Source organism: Dryobates pubescens, chromosome 4 (assembly GCF_014839835.1).
Source record: "Dryobates pubescens isolate bDryPub1 chromosome 4, bDryPub1.pri, whole genome shotgun sequence".
Lineage (NCBI taxonomy): Eukaryota > Metazoa > Chordata > Aves > Piciformes > Picidae > Dryobates > Dryobates pubescens.
In genome coordinates, this window is record NC_071615.1 from 23,625,483 (window position 1) to 23,648,647 (window position 23,165).

The following is a 23,165-nucleotide window of genomic DNA, read 5'->3' on the forward strand; positions in this document are numbered from 1 at the left end:
TTTCATGTAGCCTCTAACTACAGGAGCAGCTTACACTCTCAGACTCCTACCAAGCCACACGAAAAAAAAGCACAAGCAAAGTCTGCCACGGCTCACAGTGCTACAAAGCCAAAAGGGTATTGTCCTGATAAATGGTTTATACAAATAAAGAGGAGGGGGAACCATCTTTGTACAGATAAGAGCATTGTATTTGAGAGCTAAAGGTGTCAGCAGAAATACACCTTTGACAAAAAAGTTTATCACAGGTAACTTATAACCATCTTACCAACAACCAACACCTCATCTGCATTGTTTTTTCCCTAGAAAAGCATGAGGGACAGCGAATCACATGATTTTGGCTGAAGGCTGAGGGGAAATGAGTGTCTGGGAACACTTTTCTTTCTCTCATTATTTCTCCCCAGGCCCAACCTGATTACGTGTTGATTCCTCCACATCTGGAGGCTTCACAGGCTTTCTCCAAAGCTATTCAATGCTGTTTGGACACTAAAAGAGAGCAAAAGAATTTCGTTATGACATGTGTGACTTACATGTATGGTATTAGCTGAGTAGAAAACGGTGACAATACGGATCTGGCACAACGCCTGCAGGAGTGCCAGTTCTGCGAGCCGTTACCGTCAGCCCAGCCCGCCATGGCAGCAGCCGTTGACCCCCTCCACGAGCCGGCACGGGAGAGGGCGCGAGCCGAACTACACTTCCCGACAAGCCGTAGGGGCGGAGGGAGACAAGGGCGAGTCCCTGACGGTGACGGCGAGGGGAGTGTGTAGCAGTCGTCTCACGGAGCTCAGCGCTGCGGCCAGTAGCGTGGCGCTGGTGGCGCTGCCATGGCGCTCTCCGCGGGGCCCCTCAAGGTCTGCATTGTGGGCTCGGGAAACTGGTGAGTGAGACGGCAGCTCCGGAGAGGACCGACACCCTAGCGGCGGCCCCGGCCTTCCCTTCCCTCCGGTCGTGCCCGGCCGGGCCTTGCTGTCGCTTCCCTCGCAGCGCTGTCGTGCCCCCGGCCCGCAGCCGGAGGGTTTCGCGCTGTGGCGGCGCTCCTCTCTATGGTGGCGGTGGTGAGGGCAGCCGCGTCCTGGAGGCAACGGCCCCGGTGCTCTTGGTGCAACTGTGGCGGGTTTCTAGGCGCGCTTGTGCCGTAGGAGTGGGGTTCGTCAGCCCGGAGTCTCCCTCGGGGGTAAAGGTGCTGTCCCCAAGTAAACTGAGGGAGAAGTGGCAGAATCGAGCACCCAGTTCTGGCGGGCTTGTAAGCACCCATCTGTTCTGGGGAGACGTTATTTTAAGCCGGCATCCGCTGTGTGGTTTTTCTGATGTCAGGTGACGTGGGCATAAAGATACTGAACTTTTTTTTTTCCAGCAGGTCATTGTCTACTGGGAGTTGCCTGCAGGGCTCCTGTAACAAGTGCACTGCTCCCCAAAGTGCCGTTCGGGGTTTCCTATGTTAGCTGTTTTCCAAGGTAGTTTAAAAAAGAGCTGAGGAGACACTAGGTCATTTGAAATACCTTTTCTTTTTCACATTGATTATGCTGAGGCACACTAAAGGATTGAGACAAGGTTTTATTGCTACATCTGTCATTAGACTTACATTTACTGTTGTGTCTACAGAAACCAATAGATTTACTAATCAGGTCTCTAAGAGAAAGATCATTTTATTAAATCCTTTGCCTTGCTGCTTCAATTTCTCTGCCATTCCTGATCACTGTTTGTACCCTGGATCCCTATTTACAGTGAGTAAGTTAAGTACAGTGTGTTCTATAAGTCTGTGTTCACAGTTTATCACTGTAATTGTTAATGGTATGCTTACATTATTTGTGATAACATTATCTTTTTTAAGACTAAATGTAAATTTACAGGAGTTTGGTGTAGAGCAAGGTACTGCAATTTTTTTAAACCAAAGTTGACAGGCTTTTGTCAAGATGATCTTAGACTTGTTGCTCACCCACAGCTCCCTCTGAGCAATTTGCTATTGGTGCTGGTTTGCGTAATTAAAAATACCAGGAACTGACGAGTTATATTTGTCATTGTGATGGCTTGTGGAGGGAATGGCAGTTTCAGTGCAATATCTCTTCCTTTCCTTGCACTAGCTTGTAAATGATCATGGAGATACTGTGCATTGCAGTACATGTCAGAAGAAAATTCCAGTTAGACAACAATCTTTTAGGAGTATTGTTGCCATTCTTCCATACCTGAAATCTATCCAAATGTTTTACAGGAAGATTTTATATCTGATTCACTGTGAAACACAGTTGCAGAAGTAAAAGGATTGGTAGATGTTATCTACTAGCAATAACCATGTTTTGTTTTCACCTCATTGGGTCAGTCTAATGATAAGTTCCTTCCTAACAGGGTGGGTATTTGGGTGGCAGTATGTCTATATTTGTGGTGCTGAGAGAAAGACATTATGCTATTACTAGCATTATGTGTCATCTTTGGGGGATAAAAGTATTCAAATACCTGATAATTTATTTCATATATGATAGCAATGTGGTGTTTGGTTTTTTCCCTTTTTCTATCAGTAAAACAGAAACCAAAGTAATCAAACATTTTAAATTGTAATAGGTCTCCCATGACCTTCCCCTCTGCCCCACAAAGTTTCTGAAAACAGTAATTCTTGGAGAGGTAGGTAATTTCTTCCTCAGAGGCCAAGGGATGACAGACACCAAATCCTGACTGCAAAGAGCACTGTAATTCAATGATACACGTAACCATTGAACTAAATAGGACTTAATTAGAATTGTGTACCTGTATATGTAAGTGGCTTTTTGAACTGGGGCCTGTGATCCTAAAGTTGGAAGCATTTAATGTTCAAAAGCAGGTAAATAGAAAGAAATTGAAATGCTTATGTGCATCGTATTGTTTGGGTTATATATTTTTGAAGCCTAGATTAGTGGAATGTGTGACTGATGTTTCTAAACTGTAAGCATGTGAACAGTTGAACTGCTGCTGAAGACACCAAGTCTTGCAAATTAGCTCACACTAGAACTGTTATTGCTAGGAATAAATTGGCAAAAATTCCCTTTTCTTTGCCTTGCAGTGTGTCAGGAGTATACAAGAAGAGCCAGATATACCAGTATATTATTTCAGTGTACACACTGAGGAGTATTAGGATACAAAAGAGAATAGAAGTTTGCCTGTTTGATTAACAGGTGTGGGGAGCTGGTATTTTATCTTGCACGGAGCACTCTTAGACTCAGTTTTTTGACCTTGGTACAACAGTCATTGCAGCATAACAGGAAATGAGGAACCAAAGAAGTCTGTCAGCAGAATCTTCCTGAATTCAGGAACTGAGACTAGGCAAATCTTCACTTTTAAAATCCTACATTCAAAGGCTAAAAAAACCAGACAAATAAGTTATTTCAGTGCTACGTAGTAATGGAATTAGTGTCTCACTCAAGTAGTACACATTGCCAGACTTCATGCTGGCAAACTGTTTGAAAGTCCCAGTCAGTTTTCTGAATCAATTATTTCTGTCTTTATCAACACTAAGCACACAAGAACATGTATTGAAGTTCAAACCAGAAGACACTAATTTGCCAGAATCCAGACTTTGTATATAAATCTGCAGTAGTAAATGTGCTCAAGGAATTAAGAGCACATTCCAAGGAGCACATACCTGTGTTATGGTGAATGTGATTCATACTGGTTGTGTGGTTCTGAAATTTGGGTATTGAGCTGGTGAGTTGTCTGCCATTGTGGTGAAAACTATCCTGTGCCTACAGATCTGGAATATGAGCTTGATGAGAGATGGCTGACAATTGCGGCTCCCATATCACCTCCTGAACCCAGAGGAATTTGTAATGTGTGAAGTGCTATCAGAGAAATCCAGTCTTTTAAGTCGGTTTTATGGTTTAACTGAAAGAAGTCTACTTAGGATCATGTAATTTCTTTTTCCACTACTTAGAAATTGACCTGAGGCTTGTGACGGTACACATCTGTGATGCAGAACGTTGAGTTGTGCCCAATTAAAAGCTCTTGGAGCAGAGTGAATATACTTGATTTAGTTGTCAGCTTTGACACAAGCAATGCCCATAATCAATATAGGGGAGTGTGTGAGTATTCAAAAAGCTGAGGTGTTCTTCCATTCTATTAAAATGTGCAGTTTCTACATACAGACATACATAAGCCTCAGACTGATGACTCTGTATTTTTATAGCATCTTTCTAAAATCTTGTCTGCTTAGTGGGTTTTATCAGTAATTGTGCTTTCTTGTCCCAGGAAAGGAAGTTAGGTTAACAAGTTTTACAAATGTGCATCTTCTTGTCTCATACAGCATTTGAGAGTGAAAGATTCTCTCCTCTTGTATGTAGCTTCAGTAGTTCTGATTGATTTTATTGTTGCTTTGAGATTTGAGTAGTAAAACTGGGCACTGTCCTACAGGTTTCACTGTCTGTTCTTGTGGAGAAAATGAGCCTAACAGTAATGGAATTGTCAGTCTGCAAATTCAGAGGATGCCATTGCAACAGTTAAATTCTGCAAGGTTGACATCATAACTGTAAAGCTTGTAATTTTTGCTAGATATGAATGCTTCTTGGCTTTAAACACACATCTGGATTGTGCAGCAATTGATGGGTCAGTCATCAAAGAAAGCTTCCTGTTTCTAAGAAGTGAAAAAGATCCTTTTTTAAAAATGGAGCATGTCACTTTTACCACTGCTTTGAAGATATAATCCATTTGATCTGTGGAAATACATTAACCCAAACTCTCACTGGAGAGCCAATAAGCAAGCAACACAAGTAAGCACGTTTTCAGTAAAGGCCTCAGCCCAACCTACTTTAGATATATTGGAGAGAAAGCAACAGATGTGAATGACTGCTGTATTTTTCCACTTGTTTCACTAGATGAAAAATGCTACAGAGTAACTAGTCAATAACCTATGAATTTGTGTATTTTAAAGACAGTCTCTTTCTTCTAGAGTAAAATCATAATTTTTCTTAGACTATTTTTTTTTTCCTGCAGGGGTTCTGCAGTTGCCAAAATAATAGGCAATAACGTAAAACAATTGCAAAAATTTGCTTCTACAGTGAAGATGTGGGTCTTTGAGGAGAATATTAATGGGAGAAAACTGACAGATATCATAAACAATGAACATGAAAATGTAAAGTATCTCCCTGGATACAAGCTTCCAGAGAACGTGGTAAGGCTCAGAAGCTAAATTCTAGTTATGGAGCAGAGAGAATATTGCTCATGCCATGAATGGAGTTTTTGCTTTGTTTGCTTTGTTAACACCTTTAGGGTTTGTAATATTTCAGACTGTATGCTGTTTTACAGATGAGATCAGGTAAACTTATGGAGTTATGCAGGCAGGTAAATCCAAAGCATTGTACTCTCCTTCCCCCCCTCCCCAGTCTCAGTTTTGTCTTCATGTTACTTTGTATAGAGAAGGAAATGTGAAAATGAGGGCAAGAGTAACAGATCTGACCATACACTTCAACTTTGGAAGGGAGATGATTGGTGAGAATTGAAGGGATTTGAAGTACTCTGAAACTCTTAGTAAGTATTAGAGGATAAGAACTAGAGTATTTCCCAAGCACACTGGAAGCCGTTTGCAGGTAGTATGTTTCTCAGTTGTGTTTCAACTGTGTGCAATCAGATTAGCGTGTTAGTTGTAGCGCTGCTAGGGCAGAGCAGTAGGACTCCCTATCTGTTCTGTGTTAGTGTAACATGCTAATGGATGGGCAGGCGGTGACTCTTGCCCACAAAACATTACAGGAAAAGGCTGCAGCAGCTGGCAATTCAGTACAGATTTTGGGCAGGAAAAATATGATTTGTCATACTTTGCAGTTTTCAAGAATAATGCTGAAATCCCATTTCCCCGGCCTTCAGCAAGTGCGCTGTTCGTGCCTCCCACTACCTGCTCACTCACGCTTTTTCTCTATCAATAAATAGGTCAAGCTCATTGCTACATTTTAAACCTGAGTCCTACTTTAAGATGGTGGTTAAGTGTTAGGAAAAGTGGAGTCTGGTAGTCACCTTCTTAAAGGGTAGACAAAATCTGTGAGTACAGAGAAAGAGGATGTGATCTGGCAAGTGTAAGAGGTCTGTCAAAGAAAATGAGTAAGTCATTAAGTAAAGAAACTACATTTCTGCATGTAATAATTTATCAAAAATTGAGATGCTTTTTGTCAGAAAAGGGAGATTCTCGTTCTATATTTTCTTACTCAAACTACTTGTTTGAATGTTATGGAACATTTTGAATTTTTGTGGCACTAACTATGCTAGTGGCTGTGAAGATGCCTCTTTCAAAACATAACAGAACTTGTTTGAAAGTTTAAATTATTTTGCTTTTCTAATAAGTTTATGTTACTGGTTTTTTTTTCAGTGATGAAGCACAATAGTTTGTAGCGTTCAGTATAAAACCAAAATGTGTGTTTACTTATCACTTACACTTGTGAATAGTTTAATTAGTGATAATTTTAAGAAGTTATGTCGCCTTTCTCTCCTATAACTGCACAGGTTGCTGTCCCAAACCTTAATGAAGCTGTACAAGATGCAGACTTGCTGGTTTTTGTCATTCCTCATCAGTTCATTCATAAAGTCTGCGATCAAATCACAGGACGAGTACCTAAGAAAGCGCTTGGTATAACTCTCATAAAGGTATTATAAATACTATGCATTAATAACTGAGAATGTGTCATGGTGTAGTGTTTTGGTATGAAAAGACTCACTGTATTATTCACTTGATTGTTTGTGGTCGTTTGAGGCTGTGCCTTTAAGAACAAACACTGCTGGAACACACTGGCTAATGTTTTTGGTACTAGAACCAAAACATTCTGATATTCTAAACGAATTTCATTGGTTGATAAACAAAAATTCAGTTTTAGATTGTGAAGTGGTTGGAAAATTTTTTTTCCTCAGTTCTGTTCGGTTTGGGAGTTGGGGGAGTTTGGTGTTTCAGCCTGTTCTCCCTGCCTGCTTCTTCTGCGAACTGCTGGACTTGGCCTTCAGATAAGCAAACACTAATCCTGCATGGGCTTTTGAAGCTTGCTAACAACTCTTTTCCTTAGTAACTTGCCTTTCTCTCTCTCTAACCCCTTTTTGGGGAAAAAGGGAGGTAAGGGGGGGAGAGAGGGGGTTCCAAAGAGGGGATCCCTCCCTGAGGGAGGGATTTTTGTTGTGTTATTTGTCTTTGCTGTGTATTTCTGTGTATATATTGTAAATACCTGTATATATTGTGTTATATATAACCTGCTTTCCATATATGCTTGTAAATATATAGCTTTTGCTCTTCGACTGAGTTAGCTGTGGTTTCTTACTCTGTGGAGGAGGGAGAGCTAAGCCCTCTCTCAACCTACCACATTGTTCTGTTAAACCTTTCTAGATGCAAGATAGGAATTTCTCTTGGTCAGTAATGGATTGTTATGCTGTGTTTTATTTTAGGCTAGAGCTTGCAGGAAAAGGACAATGAGGCTGTTCAGAAGACTTTTTAGAAAGAAAGGAGTAGTGAATATGTTTTGCACCAAGCTTTCCAATCTTCTATTTGTTGTTCCCAAATGTGTCGTTAGACGTAGCATAGAATACAAGCATAAAGCTTTGATTGTTAACACACATCCCACGTGCTGAGTTGATAGTTTTAAGAACTGCTGAGAGAATTTCACGTGACTGGGAGGATAGTTCTCTTGTTCATGTTAAATATGTTGGAACAGGAGAGTGTTCAGCATGGCCCAAAAAGATAGTTCGAGCATAGGAAACAGGATGGGGCAGAGGTGCAGGAATCATTCCACTGGAGTGTTTGTAGTTCTGGTGGCAGAATTTTAAAATGTGCACGAGCTGCCCTTTTTTTTAACTCCCTCTGTGTATTTAGCTCCAAAGAATAAGCTATTCTCACAAGGTCTGGAAGATTCTGCTTTGTATTGGTTTGAGCATATTTGAGAATAGGCTATTTTCTCAGCACACATTCCCTTGTTTACTTTCATTTCTGGAAAACTATACACTTGTATACACTAGTGTATACACTATACACTATCTGTGCTTAAATGGAAGAGAACACCCTTATTACTGCAAGCTTGTGTCTTCAGTTTGGCTAAGCTAAGCAAATCTGTATTGTTTTGCCAGTGCAATCCTGATATATTGCTGAGAGGTATGAAAAAGTAGTGCTTCCTAAGTGCGCTTGCTGCGTTTTGTAGAGAATGCAGAAGCATCAAAACCACACAACTGTCCTAGATGCACTTCAGTTTGTCACTTTGAAGCTGTGCTTCTCTGCTTCTTTATTATATAAGCTCAAGATAATTTTTCTTCTCCTTTAATTTGCTAAATGTGGCTTATGTTCTTCTATCTCTAGTGGCAGAAATAATTCTAATGAAATCAGTGGAGTAAATAAGAATATATGTCAGCATATCTGAAGTCAGTCTGGGCCTATGTTCCTGTGGGATTACTGCTCTGGGTAGTGATCACTAGTGCTATAATGAAATATTGATTAATGAATATGTTTAAATAAAGAGGAAGGGTGGATATGTATCCTAAAAAAAAAAAATCTAAATCCCAAACAAACAGAAAAAACCTCAACAAAACAAAAAGCCTGTACTTTGATAGAGCATGGAATAAAAGATGATACCATCATCTAGAGCTAGTCTTAATTATTAAGGTACTACCTTCTGTGAAAAGACAGCTCAAAGAGGCCACAACAATAGTGGAAGTCTCACTGGGAGCAAGTCTGTCATCTTTAGTGTCTATCTGAGTAGACCTTGTTGCATTCTCAACCATGGGTAAGACTAATTATGGTGTACTTTTTTCTCTGCTGTGTCTAATGAATGACTTTTTAGTAATTCCATTTAATGTTGGCTGCAGGGAATAGATGAAGGCCCAGAGGGACTCAAACTGATCTCTGACATTATTCGAGAGAAGATGGGAATAGACATCAGTGTGCTGATGGGAGCCAACATTGCCAATGAGGTGGCAGCAGAAAAATTCTGTGAAACCACAATAGGTACTGTTCCAAGTAATAAGAATATTTAAAACATGCTCCTGTCCTCACAGTGACACACCAATAGGCTCACATATTATAATTATGTGAAATACTAAGCATGCTTTTCATCACTATCCACATGAGAAATACCTTTATTTATTGCTGTGCTTGAGATTTTTCTTGTGTCTGCATGGGTTGATATGGATAAATCATTATTTATTCTGTACTCCAGCGCCTTTCTCTGGTCACAGATGATACCTTTATACACCTTTTGGTGGTTGGTTTTTTTTATGGTATTGAACTCTTATGTTAATTTCTCAAAATAATTAATTCCCCCAAAAGCTAGACATGCCTTTAATTCTGTGTTGAGGTTTGCACACCTCTGCAGCACAAAGATGTGTGCCTAGTCTTGGATTTTATAGTGTCCAGATAGACATATGTGCATGTGTATACACATAGAGGTAGTCATACATAGTAGCACAGTTCGTATTACTTTTTCAGTGTTAATTTTTACAGTTTTGTGCCTTTTTGCTTTGTAACCTCTCATTAATAACTTTTGTATTGAACTTATTTTTGAATGATTGATTTACCTCTTAGTGTTTAGAAGCATTTGTCAGTGATAGCATGCTCAATTAATAGAACATCCTTGATGTTCTATTGTCAGTATTTTTCTGGAATACGGGAATACTGGTAGAATTGTACCTAGTATATTTCTAATTGACCTTTGTTTTATTGGTAACTTCCTTTTAAAGAGAATGATGAAAAAAGAGAGAGTACAGATAAGTATTGGAATTGTTGTTTAGAATTTGTTGCTGAGCAGGCAATGAATTATGAAGTCCAGAACAACTCAGTGCAGAGCTTTTAAGTGCAATACAGAGGACATGTCCTTAGTCACTTAAAACAGGAGTCTCCTTAGGATGAAGGTAGAACATTATCTCTGCTTTTAAGTATTTTGGCTTGCACAGGAAAGGCTAAATAACACAAAAATAAATTATTCATTTTTTAGTCTTCCTTTCTCTCTGAACAGGCAGCAAAATCTTGGAAAATGGCCTTCTCTTCAAAGAACTCCTGCAAACTCCAAACTTCAGGATAACTGTAGTAGATGATGCAGATACTGTTGAGCTCTGTGGTGCTTTGAAGGTAAGATTAAGAGGCTGTAGTAGGTACACAGTTGGAATGATGCTAGTAGAAAAGAAGAGAGTAATTTCAATTAAAGAATAAAGTTTATTGTGCTTTATATAATATATAAAACTGCTAGATAACATTTCTGTGAAGATGGGATGGGAACTGGGAGAGCAGCATGTTCTGAGAGTTGCCTTTTAGACCTTTATCTCACTGTCTCCCAAGTTCTCTTTCTACATCTTTTCACATCTTTCTCTTTCTACACACAGTCATGAAATAAGTATTGATTTCATCTCACTAACACCCATTTTAGTTCCTATTTTCTTTTTTGCAACAGTGCATCCATAAGAAGAAAGGGGGAAGGAAGTTGGCATTAATCCTTTGTGTCTGTTGACAAAACTATTCCCCTCTTCATTGACTTACACAATGTGAGCATTCTTACGTTTTGTGTTTTGTGGACATACACTGAGTAAGATTCATGTGGATAACTACACACAGAAATTACCTGAATAGGAAAAATATAATTTTGGAGAGTTGCACATCTGGAATATTTTGGTAACAAGATTGATGCTAACAGGAAGCAAAGGCTAGCTTAAATATTCTTTTCAGGTTAATTGACAGACCATTCGTGGAGGGAAGGTATTAGCTGTTTGGCACCCTGGCCAATAGCACTGTAGTTCATGTTATTTGATGTCTATTATGGAAGTATTTCTGATAGGTATAGTGGTTTAGTAGATTGTTTGGCAGTAACTATTCTCTATTTCTTTGTTTTCTCTGTTAAAAGCAAAGCTACCAAAGCAGTGAATGATGTCTTTAAGCTAAGGAGTTCTGATTCCTGCTCAGGTGGAAGTAGATTAGCTACTATAAATTTTTGCTAGCTAGATTAGTTATGTCCCAGGTCATTTTTATTCCAGACTAATCTTGTGAAAGGGCACTAGAAATGAGTATGCTTATGAAATTCAGCAGCTAGTCAGCAGACACTCAAACTCCACTGTAAAGGTCCAAGTCAGACAAGATATCAGCATCTCTTTGGAAGTGCAGTGACCTGGAAAGATACTGAGGTGAAACTTGTGTATTTTCTTTGTAGCCTTGTTTTGTTCATTTTTCCTGCTTCATAATTCATCCTGCAAACAGAACTCTCTAGTTGCTTTTCTAAAAGGCTGTATATTAATTCTGTGTGCTCTGGTCATTGGGTTTTGATTGCAGTGCATTTTGTTAACTGAGTTGAGACTTCCAAAGAAATACATGCTATAATCTCTAAACAAAAAGCAAATTAAGGATAGATTAATTTGTTTAAAACTACTATGGATTCCTTGCCTCATTAAAAATCATGAACTGGTAAAAGTGGCATAGATCTGTTGTGGTAGTACAGGTAATGTTTTTTTAAACATACAAATCTTCCTTAATTTCAAAGAAAATGTTACTAAAGTCATATTTTAGAAGTTGGGGTTCTTATTCCCCTTCTAATTTAATCCTAGATCTTGTATTGAGATCGTGTAAGTAATTTCCTGAGCTGTATTTAACTTGAACTTTGCAAAATTTTATTAATGTACTGGGAACGTGTATGCTTGTGAAAGAAAATGAAGAAACAATTTATTAAACAGATGGGTATGTTTTTATTGTCTGTGCAAAGCAAAATGCAAAGCTCATCTGCAAATAGTGAAATGTAAACTTGAGCTTTTTGTCTGTAGAAGCTGTATGCCCTTATTATTAGATTGTATGCCCTTATTATTAGAATTGTTTGCTATGGGTAACAATAGGCACTTTGCTGTTTTGTGATTAATCTGATAGTGTTTGTAATAAAAATGTGAAAACTAAGGATCTTCTTATGTGAGAATTGTTTTTAGAGAAAAATCTGTAGCTTCTGTCAGCTGACAGTTACTTTTTTAAACTTGGAAAGTTTCTTCATGAAAAAATAGCATTATATAAACTCCCAAGGGAGGTGATGTATTCTCCTACTTTACACAGTTTGAAGGCCCAGCTTGACAGTGTGCTAGGCCATCTCATTTAAACTATATATATACCCTGAAAGGTTTGTCTAGATGATCCTTGAAGTTCCTTCTAATCTGATATTCTATGAATCTATTCAAGGAGGAGGAAGGAAGAAATTCCTATTTCAGAAGGTGGCAGTGTCACATGTCTTGTATGAAGAGACAGGTATAAAAATACAGGTTCTACTCTCTTTCTGTAGCAGTGCCAATTCACAATATCAGCAGTGTAACTGCAAACTACAGTTTGGAGGACAGGCACACATGCTGGTCCGGACTGTCTTTTTGGATGCAGAAATGGTAAAAGCAACTCTTGTTTTAAAGGATCAGAAGCTGTACACTATGAGAAATAATACATTCTCTCAGCTCCTGCATTTTTCTGTAAAAGCCATCTTAGGAAAGAGATTTCCTAGCTATTTCTGCAATAATAGGACTAGGTCTTGTTAAAAGTCTGCGCTTACCTTGCTCTTTATTTCTGCAAGCCTATATTAAGCAGAGAAGATTTTCAATGTGGATGGTTGCCTAAAGTGTGATGAAAAGTACAGAGGGGTAACAGAGAGTGCTCTGAGCACAGCTTTCCCTTATGATAATTTGAAATTTGTTTTTTGAAGCATATATGAATTCAGATTGTAATAACAAGTATTTCAGCTGGGTGATCATGAAAGAATATGTGTTTAATTGCTGTTTATATACATTTATATATGCATATATAGAGATGCCTACTTCATTTACTGTATTTTTTTTGTTACAATGGGCTAAGTACATGTGATGATCAGAAATCTATGCAGTGAAACTGCAGCCTTGTGTCAGCTTCTAGACTGGCTGAATAGGTAATGGCAGTCCACAAAATCTGATGCTGAGGAAGAGCAGCTGTCTACATTAACTTCTTGACTGTAGGAACAAAGTGCTTGGGATGTTCTTCTCTATCAGGATTTTTTTTCTTTTGAGAACTGAAGCACATTTCACATTTATTTGGTGATCTTTTCTAAGATTTAAGGTCAGAAATCAACAAACTTTACATTTGGCTAGTTGAGTTTTAAGGTGTCCAGTTGGCTTTACAGGCAGACTGACCCATGACCACCCTACAAGTTCCAGCTGGCATTTGCCAGATGATGAAGGGTCCTTCCTAGGAAGTTGATAGCTGTATTCTTGAGTGTAAACCATACTGGAATCGCATAGCCAGTGCAGAGAGTGAGTACGAGGGAAGTGAGAATAGAATCTCTGGTTATGGCAAAAGGGCAGCTCTAGCTGTCTGATGTATATATTCAAGGATTTGGTGAGTTAAAAGCCCTCAAGTGGCAGCAGCCAGGGGCCAAGACAAATGTGACAGTTTCTGTAGGAAGAAGAATGAGCAGCAGCTGTATTGCCTTTCAAGATGAGCCTGAAGCAACCTGAAATCTTACGGTTCTATCTTAGTCATAAGCAAAGTAGTAAGAGGTATAATGATGATTTATGGTTTACCAGGTTGTGAAACCCAATATTCTAACTTATAAAGATGGTCTGGCAAAGTATGTCATTGCTGGGTAGGCAGTCAAGGTACTGTGGAAGTGATTGTGGTAATCTCTTTCCTGAGATTAAGTGGAAACTAAATCCATTATTTACATTCCAGTTTGCCAGGACCAATTAAGCAGTTTATGCTTAACCACTCTGATGGTTCTGTTGATACTCTTTCATTTATTGAGTCTTAATTTGACCTATCTCAGCCATGACATGAAGCAAGGAGCTTGTCCAAGTTCATGTGAAGCATGAGGGAGAGCAGGCTCTGCTGAGTTGTGATACCACCTTTAATATTTCTGGTTAGTTCTCTAATGATCCATTTGATTATGGAAAGGCAATGGTTGCCTCAGAAATGGTCCCTGAAGCTGTCTTCATGAGTATTCCACAAACTTAACTGTAAACAGAGTAGGACTGTATATTGGATATTTCTGAGCACTGACTGTGTGTCAGCAAAGTCTGCAGACTTGTTAGCCATGCTTTCTTGGTCATCTATTGACCCCATGCAGTCTGCTTCTCAGAGAATCACTGTAGTGCTAACATTTTTAGGCTCTTGTACGTCTGTTTGTGTTTTGTTTCTGGATCTTTCTGAGACAAACTTAGCTTAGTGCCTGCACCAAGACATTTCAAATACCAAGCTGCCTGTTTTGGTCTTGTTTTGAACTGAAAGATGCCTCGGTCTCAAATTTTGTGAGATTTTTTTTTTTCTGGTAATTTTGTTTTTAAAGGAAGTGTTTGTTTTTCTGTAAGGTGTAACTTTCAGTGTGGTATAATCCTCTTCTCTATATTAAATAACATATGAGAGAATCATCATGGATTTTTCAAGGATTTAAACGAAACCAGATGTTAGATCTGGTAAGTTCCTAGTTGTGGCCTGAGGTTTGTGTAGGCCAGGATGTAACAGTCCCCTAGGCATGGGTTTGTGTTTCAAAGCATACTCAGTTGTCTTGTTTCCTTGTTGCTCGCAAACCATGTGTAAGAAAATACAATAGGGACATTGTGTAAACAAGAAGCTTGGTGTTTCAGTGTTAGACTCAATATTTACCCTCTTCCCTACCACATTTTGGGGCTGGACTTGATGATCTTTCAAGGTCTCTTCCAACCCCTAACATTCTGTGATTTCCTCAGAAGTACCTAGTCTTGGAATAACTGGCTTAGAAAATATTTCTGTTGCTCCAAAGGAAGAATGTTACAAAAGGTAGAAGTAGGTAGCGTGTTTCAAAGTGGTAAAGAAGTATTCGAGTGTTCAAGAACTACATGGAAAAAGCCCAGAGGTGGCTTAAAAAAAATTATTTTGTTTTTCAGCTGAGCACTAAACACTTGCATACTTCATAGAAAATTTCATAGAAAATAGAATTAACCAGGTTGGAAAAGACCTTCAAGATCATCAAGTCCAATTTATCATCCAGCACCATCTAATCAACTAAACCATGGTACCAAGTGCCTCATCCAGTCTCTTCCTAAATACCTCCAGTGATGGTGACTCTACCACCTCCCTGGGCAGCCCATTCCAATGGCCAATCACTCTTTCTGTGAAGAATTTCTTCCTAACATCCAGCCTAAACCTCCCCTGGCACAGCTTGACACTGTGTCCTCTTGTTCTGGTGCTGCTTGCCTGGGAAAAGAGACTAGCCCCCACCTGGCTACAACCTCCCTTCAGGTAGCTGTAGACAGCAATAAGGTCTCCTCTGAGCTTCCTCCAGGCTAAGCAACCCCAGCTCCCTCATTTTCTCCTCAGGTATGTATAAATCCATTTAAATGGGTTCTCTCATCTGATAAATTCTTAAATACCTGTGTGACTTCCTCTTGCTTTGGCACTAAATGAACTAGAGGTTGCTCTGGGAGAAGCATCTGTTGAAAACATACCCTGACTCAATTACCACAGCCAGGATTTAAGGCAAGATGATCTGAAGTATGAACTTAAAATCTGATCATCTTTTGCTGCTTCAGGTCTGATGTTCAGATACCTCTCTGCAAATTTAAAGGTCCTCCTTAGTCCTCAACTAACTACTTGGGAAGCAGTGATTCGTCCTCTGACCTCATTTGATTCAGAGTCACTAAATGTGATTTGCCACATAGCATTGCAGCTGCCTGCAGTCATTGGTTCTTACCATCCAAAAACCAAAACAAGAATGGCTGCTAATCAGTGTGTTGCTCTCATTAGCAACTTCTGCTTGCTGCTGTTTCTTCAGCAACAGTTAAAGTTGGGTGGGTGGGTTGGTTGTTTTTTAACCCCTACATCAGTGCTACATTAGGTGCCATAATACTTGTTTTCTTGTGGTTTCTGTTGAGGTCATTGCAGAAAGATGTTACTACATCTATTGCATCCTTGTTTGCTTTACCAGTCTATCAGAATGTCATCTTTTTTGGAAGTGTTTTGGTTTTTGGTAGAGTATGATATTGGGTTTTTTTTTTTAGGTAGGGGCAAATGAACTGTGCTTCTAATTCCTAGACCAGAAAATAGCTTTTATAGCCACATCACTCAAATGTCTCTCAACTAATCTCTATGTTCTTAAACAAAAGAAGGGACTGTATAGCTGATAGTCAGGAAGAAACAGCACATTCTTTGCAGAAGACTGCCCCCAGATCTGGGAGGGGAGAGGGGGGGACGATGTCCCAAAAAACAGACAACATTTTTTTTGTTTAGGAAAGGTCTTCCTGTGTTATGAACCATCTTGGAATACTTGATTGACTATTACTGTTATATGAACTCTGAATACTTAAAAAGGCTGAATACTATGAGCTTGGCTGAATTGGATCTTTTAGCATGTCAGCATGGAAGATAATAAGTATTTCTTAGATCCAGCATTAAAGAGAATATGAACAAAAGGGCTGTGGGCTGTCAGTGTAAGTTCACCCCTGCCTCAGGGAAGGAACAACTCAATCTAGAAAATACCCTGTTTGGGTGTAGTGTAACCTGTTTGTTCTTGGAGATAGTCAATAATTACAGCTGCAAAGCCTCTGGGACAACTTGATCCAGAGCTTTAATTATATTTTTATCCTTGGAAATAGTTAGCACTGTAAGACTCGTCTTGTTAGCCCATAAACCTCAAAATCCTAAAACAAAAACCGGAAAAGACCAACCTAGTCTTAGACTAGTGAAATGTTGGCAGTTATTGAGAACATCTACACTGTGTCATTTGGCATTTCCTAGGGTTCTTTAAGCAATAATTGACTCATTTCCCATACTGTTTTTTTCTTCTCATTAGAACATAGTAGCAGTAGGAGCTGGGTTCTGTGATGGCCTTCACTGTGGTGATAATACCAAAGCTGCTGTTATTCGCCTTGGCCTAATGGAGATGATTGCCTTTGCCAGAATTTTTTGCAAAGGACAGGTGTCTACTGCCACTTTCCTGGAGAGCTGTGGAGTGGCTGATCTCATCACAACCTGCTATGGTGGCCGAAATCGACGTGTAGCAGAAGCATTTGTTAAAACTGGAAAGGTACCTTACTCACTGGGTGAAATTTATTGTTACAAATACCATCAGTCCTGGTTTGTTGGAGTGATAGTAGTTATCCAAGAGATACCAGAAGTACTGCATGAGTATCCACTCATTTCTGAGTGTGTTTCAAGGCTAAAATGAGTGTAAAGGTGTTACAAAGAAAGGGTGACTAACAAAAAGAGAACCAAAGCAAAACTGGAGAGATAAGCTGCTGGAAAATGCAGATTTAAGGAGGAAACCATTTCCAGACAAGAATATGGGAGACTCAGTGTCACCTCTGAGAAGGGAAAACCCTTAGTAACACCTTATTTTTTCTATCCAGATGGTGGTGTCAGGGTTATGAAAACTTTATCATAGCTTTCCTTTTCTCTCTTTTTTTTTTTTTTTTCCTCCTCTTCCATTGTTTAGTCTATTGAAGAATTGGAGCAAGAAATGTTGAATGGTCAGAAACTACAAGGACCACAAACTTCTGCAGAGGTGTATCGCATCCTCAAGCAGAAAGGAATGCTGGAAAAGTAAGAACAAATAAAGCAAGTTCCATATATCCCTTTTTTAATATCCATTGTTCCTTATGTGTATTTGTTGTTCATAGCTTCATAAAGCTAATAGTGAAAAGAAAATCACTGCAATAGGAGTACCGTAATCCTCAGTTAAAATTGCAGAGAGATTTGGATAGAACCTCAGAATAATATTGCTGTATACAGAGCTAATAGTGTGATGTTAAATTTGTGAATGCTTTTCTTTTTGCAGAATTACTGCCTTCTGCTATGACAGGATAGCACAGTGAATGTGTTGATAACATGTGGAAGGAATAAAATACATGAAAATGGAAGCTGAGCTTCCTAAAGAGACTTTTGGAAAGGCTCTACAACTTATTTCATAGTAGTAAATTAATTGCATATCTCCCTGGAGAGGAGCTTTGTTATTTAGGATCCATATAGGTGATCATCTGAATAGAGTGGCTGCTATGGATTCTAGCTTAGATACTGCAGTTCTTGTCCCTAATATCACTGTAAGTTTGGTCTAGGATAAAACCTGCCATCTGCTTGTGTAGGTCAGGGTTTATCTGTTGTATGAAATTAAGCATGTTGTCTGGCCTGTGAATTTGTATTCTAGTCAGAACATGTGTGATTTCTAAAGCTACACACACAGTTGTCTCCACATAAGACTTAAAGATGTATCTTATCTGTTCCTTTCATAGAGGAGACAAAATCAGAATATAAATGACTACCAGTCAGTCCAAGCTTTGCTACTTTTTTTTTTCCCCAAAGCAGTTTTAAGGTCTAGTTTTAATGGATTGAGTGCATTAAATGACTTTTTGTTAAACATTATTCCTGGGTGTAAGGCAACTAAGTCTTTCTGTGCAGTGTACAGTAATTGAGCTACCTGAAGGAAAAAAAAACAAACCCAACCACAAAACCAAACAAATTAAAAACCCACAACAAACCAAACAAACCAAAACAAACAACCCAACAAAGTGAAATACTGGATTCAGTGTTTTGCTTATGATTCCTGAAACAGGATGCTGTGTTCAGGGTTTTTTTTTTTAGTTAATTTTTTTCCCCCTAGTCTATCTTACAACAAACAGGGTGCATTATAAAAGTCTTTGGGTTGTGTTTGTAATGAAAGATATAAAACTCATTCCCCCACTTATAACGCAAATTATTGCACTCAGCCAAGTACACTCCTTTATCTGCCCCTTAGAATGCAGTAGTCACTGTATTATAATGGTACTCCTGAATGGCTCATGACTTCTCTAGTGATTTAGAGCTGCTTTAGCAAAACACATGATAACAGAGTGTATGGGCAAGTATGTATGATGTTCAGTAACAGCTGAAGGTTCTGTCAGTGCTACATTTGCTTATTACAGATAAAGTTTTAGAATGACCACTTTTCTGAGGAGAAAGTCCTAGTCCAGATAGATGTATTGTCAGTCACTCAGAAATTAAGTATCTCCAGTGCCCTTTATTTCAGTCAACATAACATAGTGTGTTTGGTCAAAATTTATCATTATAAAAGGCCACACTGAAATAGCATTTGGTGAAAAAATAATTAATCCTTAAATTCACCAGGCTCTATGAAAATGAGACTTCTCTGGTTGTCACTATTCATAATGGACAGGAAGCAAATACAAACTTCTGGAAAGTGTCATGGCTGTAACAAGCCTTCAGATTGTCAGAGAAGACTGAGTATGGGGGTTGTTGGAAATGTGGCCAATTAAACTCTAGCTCTTTTTCTTCTTTTTTTTTAAATTAAGGTTTAAAAATCCATGTTTAATTTTGGACTCAGTAAAAACTTCATTTCTTCTTGGGTCTCTTTGTATCATGTTCTGCAATTACATTATCAAATTATTGCTTGGACACAATGCAGAACTGATGTGCCAGCCTTCCTTTTTAACCATAGATGAATACTGCCATAAGAATGTTAAGGAAAGATGGCAAATGTTTTTATTTATAAGTTTTTTTGATTACTTAATGGTTTGTTGCATGTAATGAGCCTCAGTAGGCTCCATTAGAGCTAGCTAAGCTTCTGAGAATGACTCATTTTAGAGATGCATGTAGGTTCTCTATTTATCCAGTGCTTTTCAGGCCAACTGGGGTTTCAGTCTGTCTTTTCCCTCCCCCTGCTCTCCTCATTTTATTTCTTTTGTTTAAAAAATGCTACAAAATAAACTTACACTCTATTTGCTTTTCCCCACCCTGTTTCCTCAGGTTTCCACTATTTACTGCTGTGTATCAAATCTGCTATGAAGGGAAGCCTGTCAGAGAGATGATATCCTGCCTTCAAAGTCATCCAGAGCATGTATAAAGCCAGTCAGGCCATCATAGTAATGCAGCTTTCTGCCTCTCAAACTTCTATGTGGGTTCAAGTGGATGATGTATCATTAAGCTTTGTTCAAAGCTACTCACTAGGCAACAATAACAATATGAATGTTTCTGACTGGGTCTTTTTTTTTGTTACACAGCCTTATTTGATTCAGCATGCAGTGTTGGCTTGGTGATTGTCACTTTACTGGCTCAAATACAACTCATTTTAGATCACAATGCAGAAATTGCACTACATATCTTGTGTATATACACAAGTGTACTTTGTGTATGTTCCTACAACATAAACCACAATGTTTTGTTGTCTCTTATGAAGGCCTAGTCAAAGATACATTGGACACAGTGGGTGTCCCACTGGTTTTGATGAAGACTGAATGAAGTCTGTAACTTTGAAATATTAGGAGCCTTTCTATTAGAACTTGGTTTTATTCTCTATATACAGTTAAATTTCAACATTTTGCCTGCCTATGATTATATTAATTTAAGCCATATTAATGCAAAGTAAGTGGTGGCAGTTATTCAGGGGACTATAGGGATATTTTCATTAACTCTAGTGAAGAATATTTTGATTTTTGAAAGTTTTTAAAGCTATCAGACTCTTGTGAAAGCGATTTCTAAGTGAATTTAAACTTTTTAATTACACTGTTTTGAAGGGAATATGCTAGCGGGGGATCATTACTTCCCCCTCTGTTTTTTAATCCTTGCATTTTTATATTTTTCTGTTTCTCCCTTGCCATTCTCAGGTTTTAGGCTCTTCTGGAATCCCATTCCCCAAAACAAGTAGGAGGTGTTGACCAGGGGATTCTGAATGCTAGAACCTATGGTTCATTTTAGTGTTACACCTGTGGTTGTTCTTCACTGGTATTGTGTGGTAGGTGGGGAAGGATACTCTTGGACATCCATTGCTCTAAATTGTCATGCTGTGTTTCTGGCTACAAAGTGTTGCACTCCACACAGCACTTGAAGGAATATTTGGGGAATTCCCTGGTAGACCATGCTTGTGTTGTCCAAAGAGTGATGTGCCAGTATTCCAACTGCATTCATTTCAGTGCCTGCTAGTGACTGACTTGTCAACTGGACTGTAGTCCTGAACCAGCCTCCCCAGTGAAAAGGTGAATTCTGAAATTAATCTTTCACTGGACAAAACTTTAATGGGTGCTGGACAAAGACCTTTACAATCTCCCAGAAAGTTTCTCAAAGGCACCTGTCTATTTTATTCCCTAGGTATCTCAACTATTTTTTCTTCAGGCACCTTTGCTTTATGAGAGAGATTAATGTTATTTATTATTGGAGAATCTGTGATTTTGTGGAGTTTGAAGGTGAGGTTGGCTTGATTTTGATTTATTTTTTTTAAGAAAGTTGATGCAAGAGAAGGTAGATAAATGAAATCTGACATGCTTGTCTTGTATATTAAACTATTTTTTTTGTAAAATATATGCTAATTACATTAAGAGTGGACTCAGTCTTCCAGCTGGGAGGCAAGGGTTAGCACTGAGATTTACAGAGTTCAGTAAGAAAGCCCATCCACTCTGAATACTCACTCCAAAACTCTGAGCAGTATCAGAACTGTTATTTACTGTTCTCAGTCATGTTTTTAGACCAGAAATTGTGAGCACAAATGCATCTTGGAGCTTTAAGTTGTTATTCAAAGCTTGCTGAAAAAAGGCAATGCCTGAGAATGATGTCATACTTATTTAAGTAGCCTGGATTACTCTGAAACAAAGGAGCATTGGGTCAGCTTTGTATAGACAGGAAGATGCCTCAGCTCAGGGGTACCATTCTTGTGCTCCTATAATGCTTTTAATTAATTTTGAGAAGATCTTATGAATGTTATTAGATACTCATTGATAAGAAAAGTTATTTTGCCTTATTTCTGATCTAGTACTAAATAGGACCGATGACTTAGAGCTTAAGTAACATCAGGTGCTGCAGTTAAGGAATCACTGGTGGAGCTGACTTGGAGTAAGCACTGTGCTTGGAGTCAAGATTGGAAGCACTGTTACAGTAACGCACACATGGAGCATACACTCCTCATTACTGCCTAACTCTTAGTGTGTCTGCTTATGCTTTGTGGTATTTTCTTTCATACCAAGCTGATTTGCTCTGCCTTTATATGTACATGTCTATACATATATGAAAACTTTTTTACATGCAGTATGTAGAACAGTAGCATTTTGTAAGATAAAGGGCTATATGAGTTAAATGTGGTAAATTAATATATATTTTAAGATTATTTCTTTATTATTGCAATACTACTTCCACCACTGAAACCCCAAAATCTTGTTTTGTACAGAAGCCTATTCTAAGGCAAATCCAATTTTTTTTCAATTCTTTCCTTCAGTGTGTAGTGAAAATCTTGTATTTTGAGAGAAAAGGCAAGGTTTCATTAACTAATTTAAATTTCTATAGCTACTTCACCATTTGTGTTTGCTTTTCAGTGCTTGAAAACATTTAGCTTGGCAATAAATATTTTTCCCCCACTAATATTTACTGCTTGTTAAAAGACTCTGATGTGATATACTTGATCTGAATGATTAGAATTCTGTTCTACAAACGCTCCATTTTGCCTGGTACTGGGACAGTCTTCTGAAGACATTTAAGCCCTGTGTGGAGGGTCTTAAATTTGGAACTAATTCTTGATTTGTGAACATTAATTGCTAAAGAAGGCATTATCTTCTAATGATACATACTTGACTTGCCCTACACATGTGTATTGATTCTGTTTAAAGATTGTGAATGTATACTTATTTGAAGAGTTACTACAAGTAAAGATTTTTGTCTTGGGAATCTGGTTTCTGTTGTCTCATTTTACATGGCTTGCAATTAATATTTTTTTCACTTGATGAAACGTGGCTTTTTATGGATATGACATGTAATGATAGCAAAGATGAGATTGATATGCAAGAACCTGTATTTTAAACAGAGCTGTCTGACATCCAGATGCCATCGTTTCTGTCCATTAGTGAAACTACTACGCTGTCTTTGGCCTCGGAAACGATTTCTTGCTGTTGGTGCCTTGCGTTGCTGAGTGAGCCACAGGAGGGCGCCAGTGGGTAAGTGACCACGAGCCCCGTCTCCGCAGTCGCCTGCCTTTTTATTGCTCAAGTTCCTCAGGTGCCTGTAAGACTGCAGTCTTACAGAGTGTTCCTTGTGTTTGGAGATGGTTATAGATCAGCACTAGATGCATATGCTGTCGATCCACTAAGAGTAAGAGAAGGAGCTTTCTTGCTGCAGTTGCAAGAGCCTGGAAAATTATGAGAGCACCCTGTTATTGGTTTTGTCAGTTTTTGCACCAGCTAAAGGTGTGAGGGATGTCAGAAGTCTTACCCAGGGAAAAGAAGGTCAAGTACTTGGTTGCAGAGCACCATACTATAAAACAAGTACCATTTTATTGGTG

The 23,165-nt window shown here is 38.7% G+C and overlaps 1 protein-coding gene across 1 annotated transcript; it reads left to right on the forward strand.

Moving 5' to 3' along the window:
* The first annotated feature begins 746 nt into the window (after positions 1-746).
* GPD1L (glycerol-3-phosphate dehydrogenase 1 like) lies at positions 747-22,547 on the forward strand. Its single transcript, XM_009898322.2, has 8 exons — positions 747-874; positions 4,951-5,128; positions 6,448-6,588; positions 8,779-8,917; positions 9,924-10,036; positions 16,710-16,943; positions 17,352-17,458; positions 19,655-22,547. Exons 1-8 carry the CDS (start codon positions 822-824, stop codon positions 19,749-19,751), a joined length of 1,062 nt encoding a protein of 353 aa, XP_009896624.1. The 5' UTR covers positions 747-821; the 3' UTR covers positions 19,752-22,547.
* The last annotated feature ends 618 nt before the right edge of the window (positions 22,548-23,165 follow it).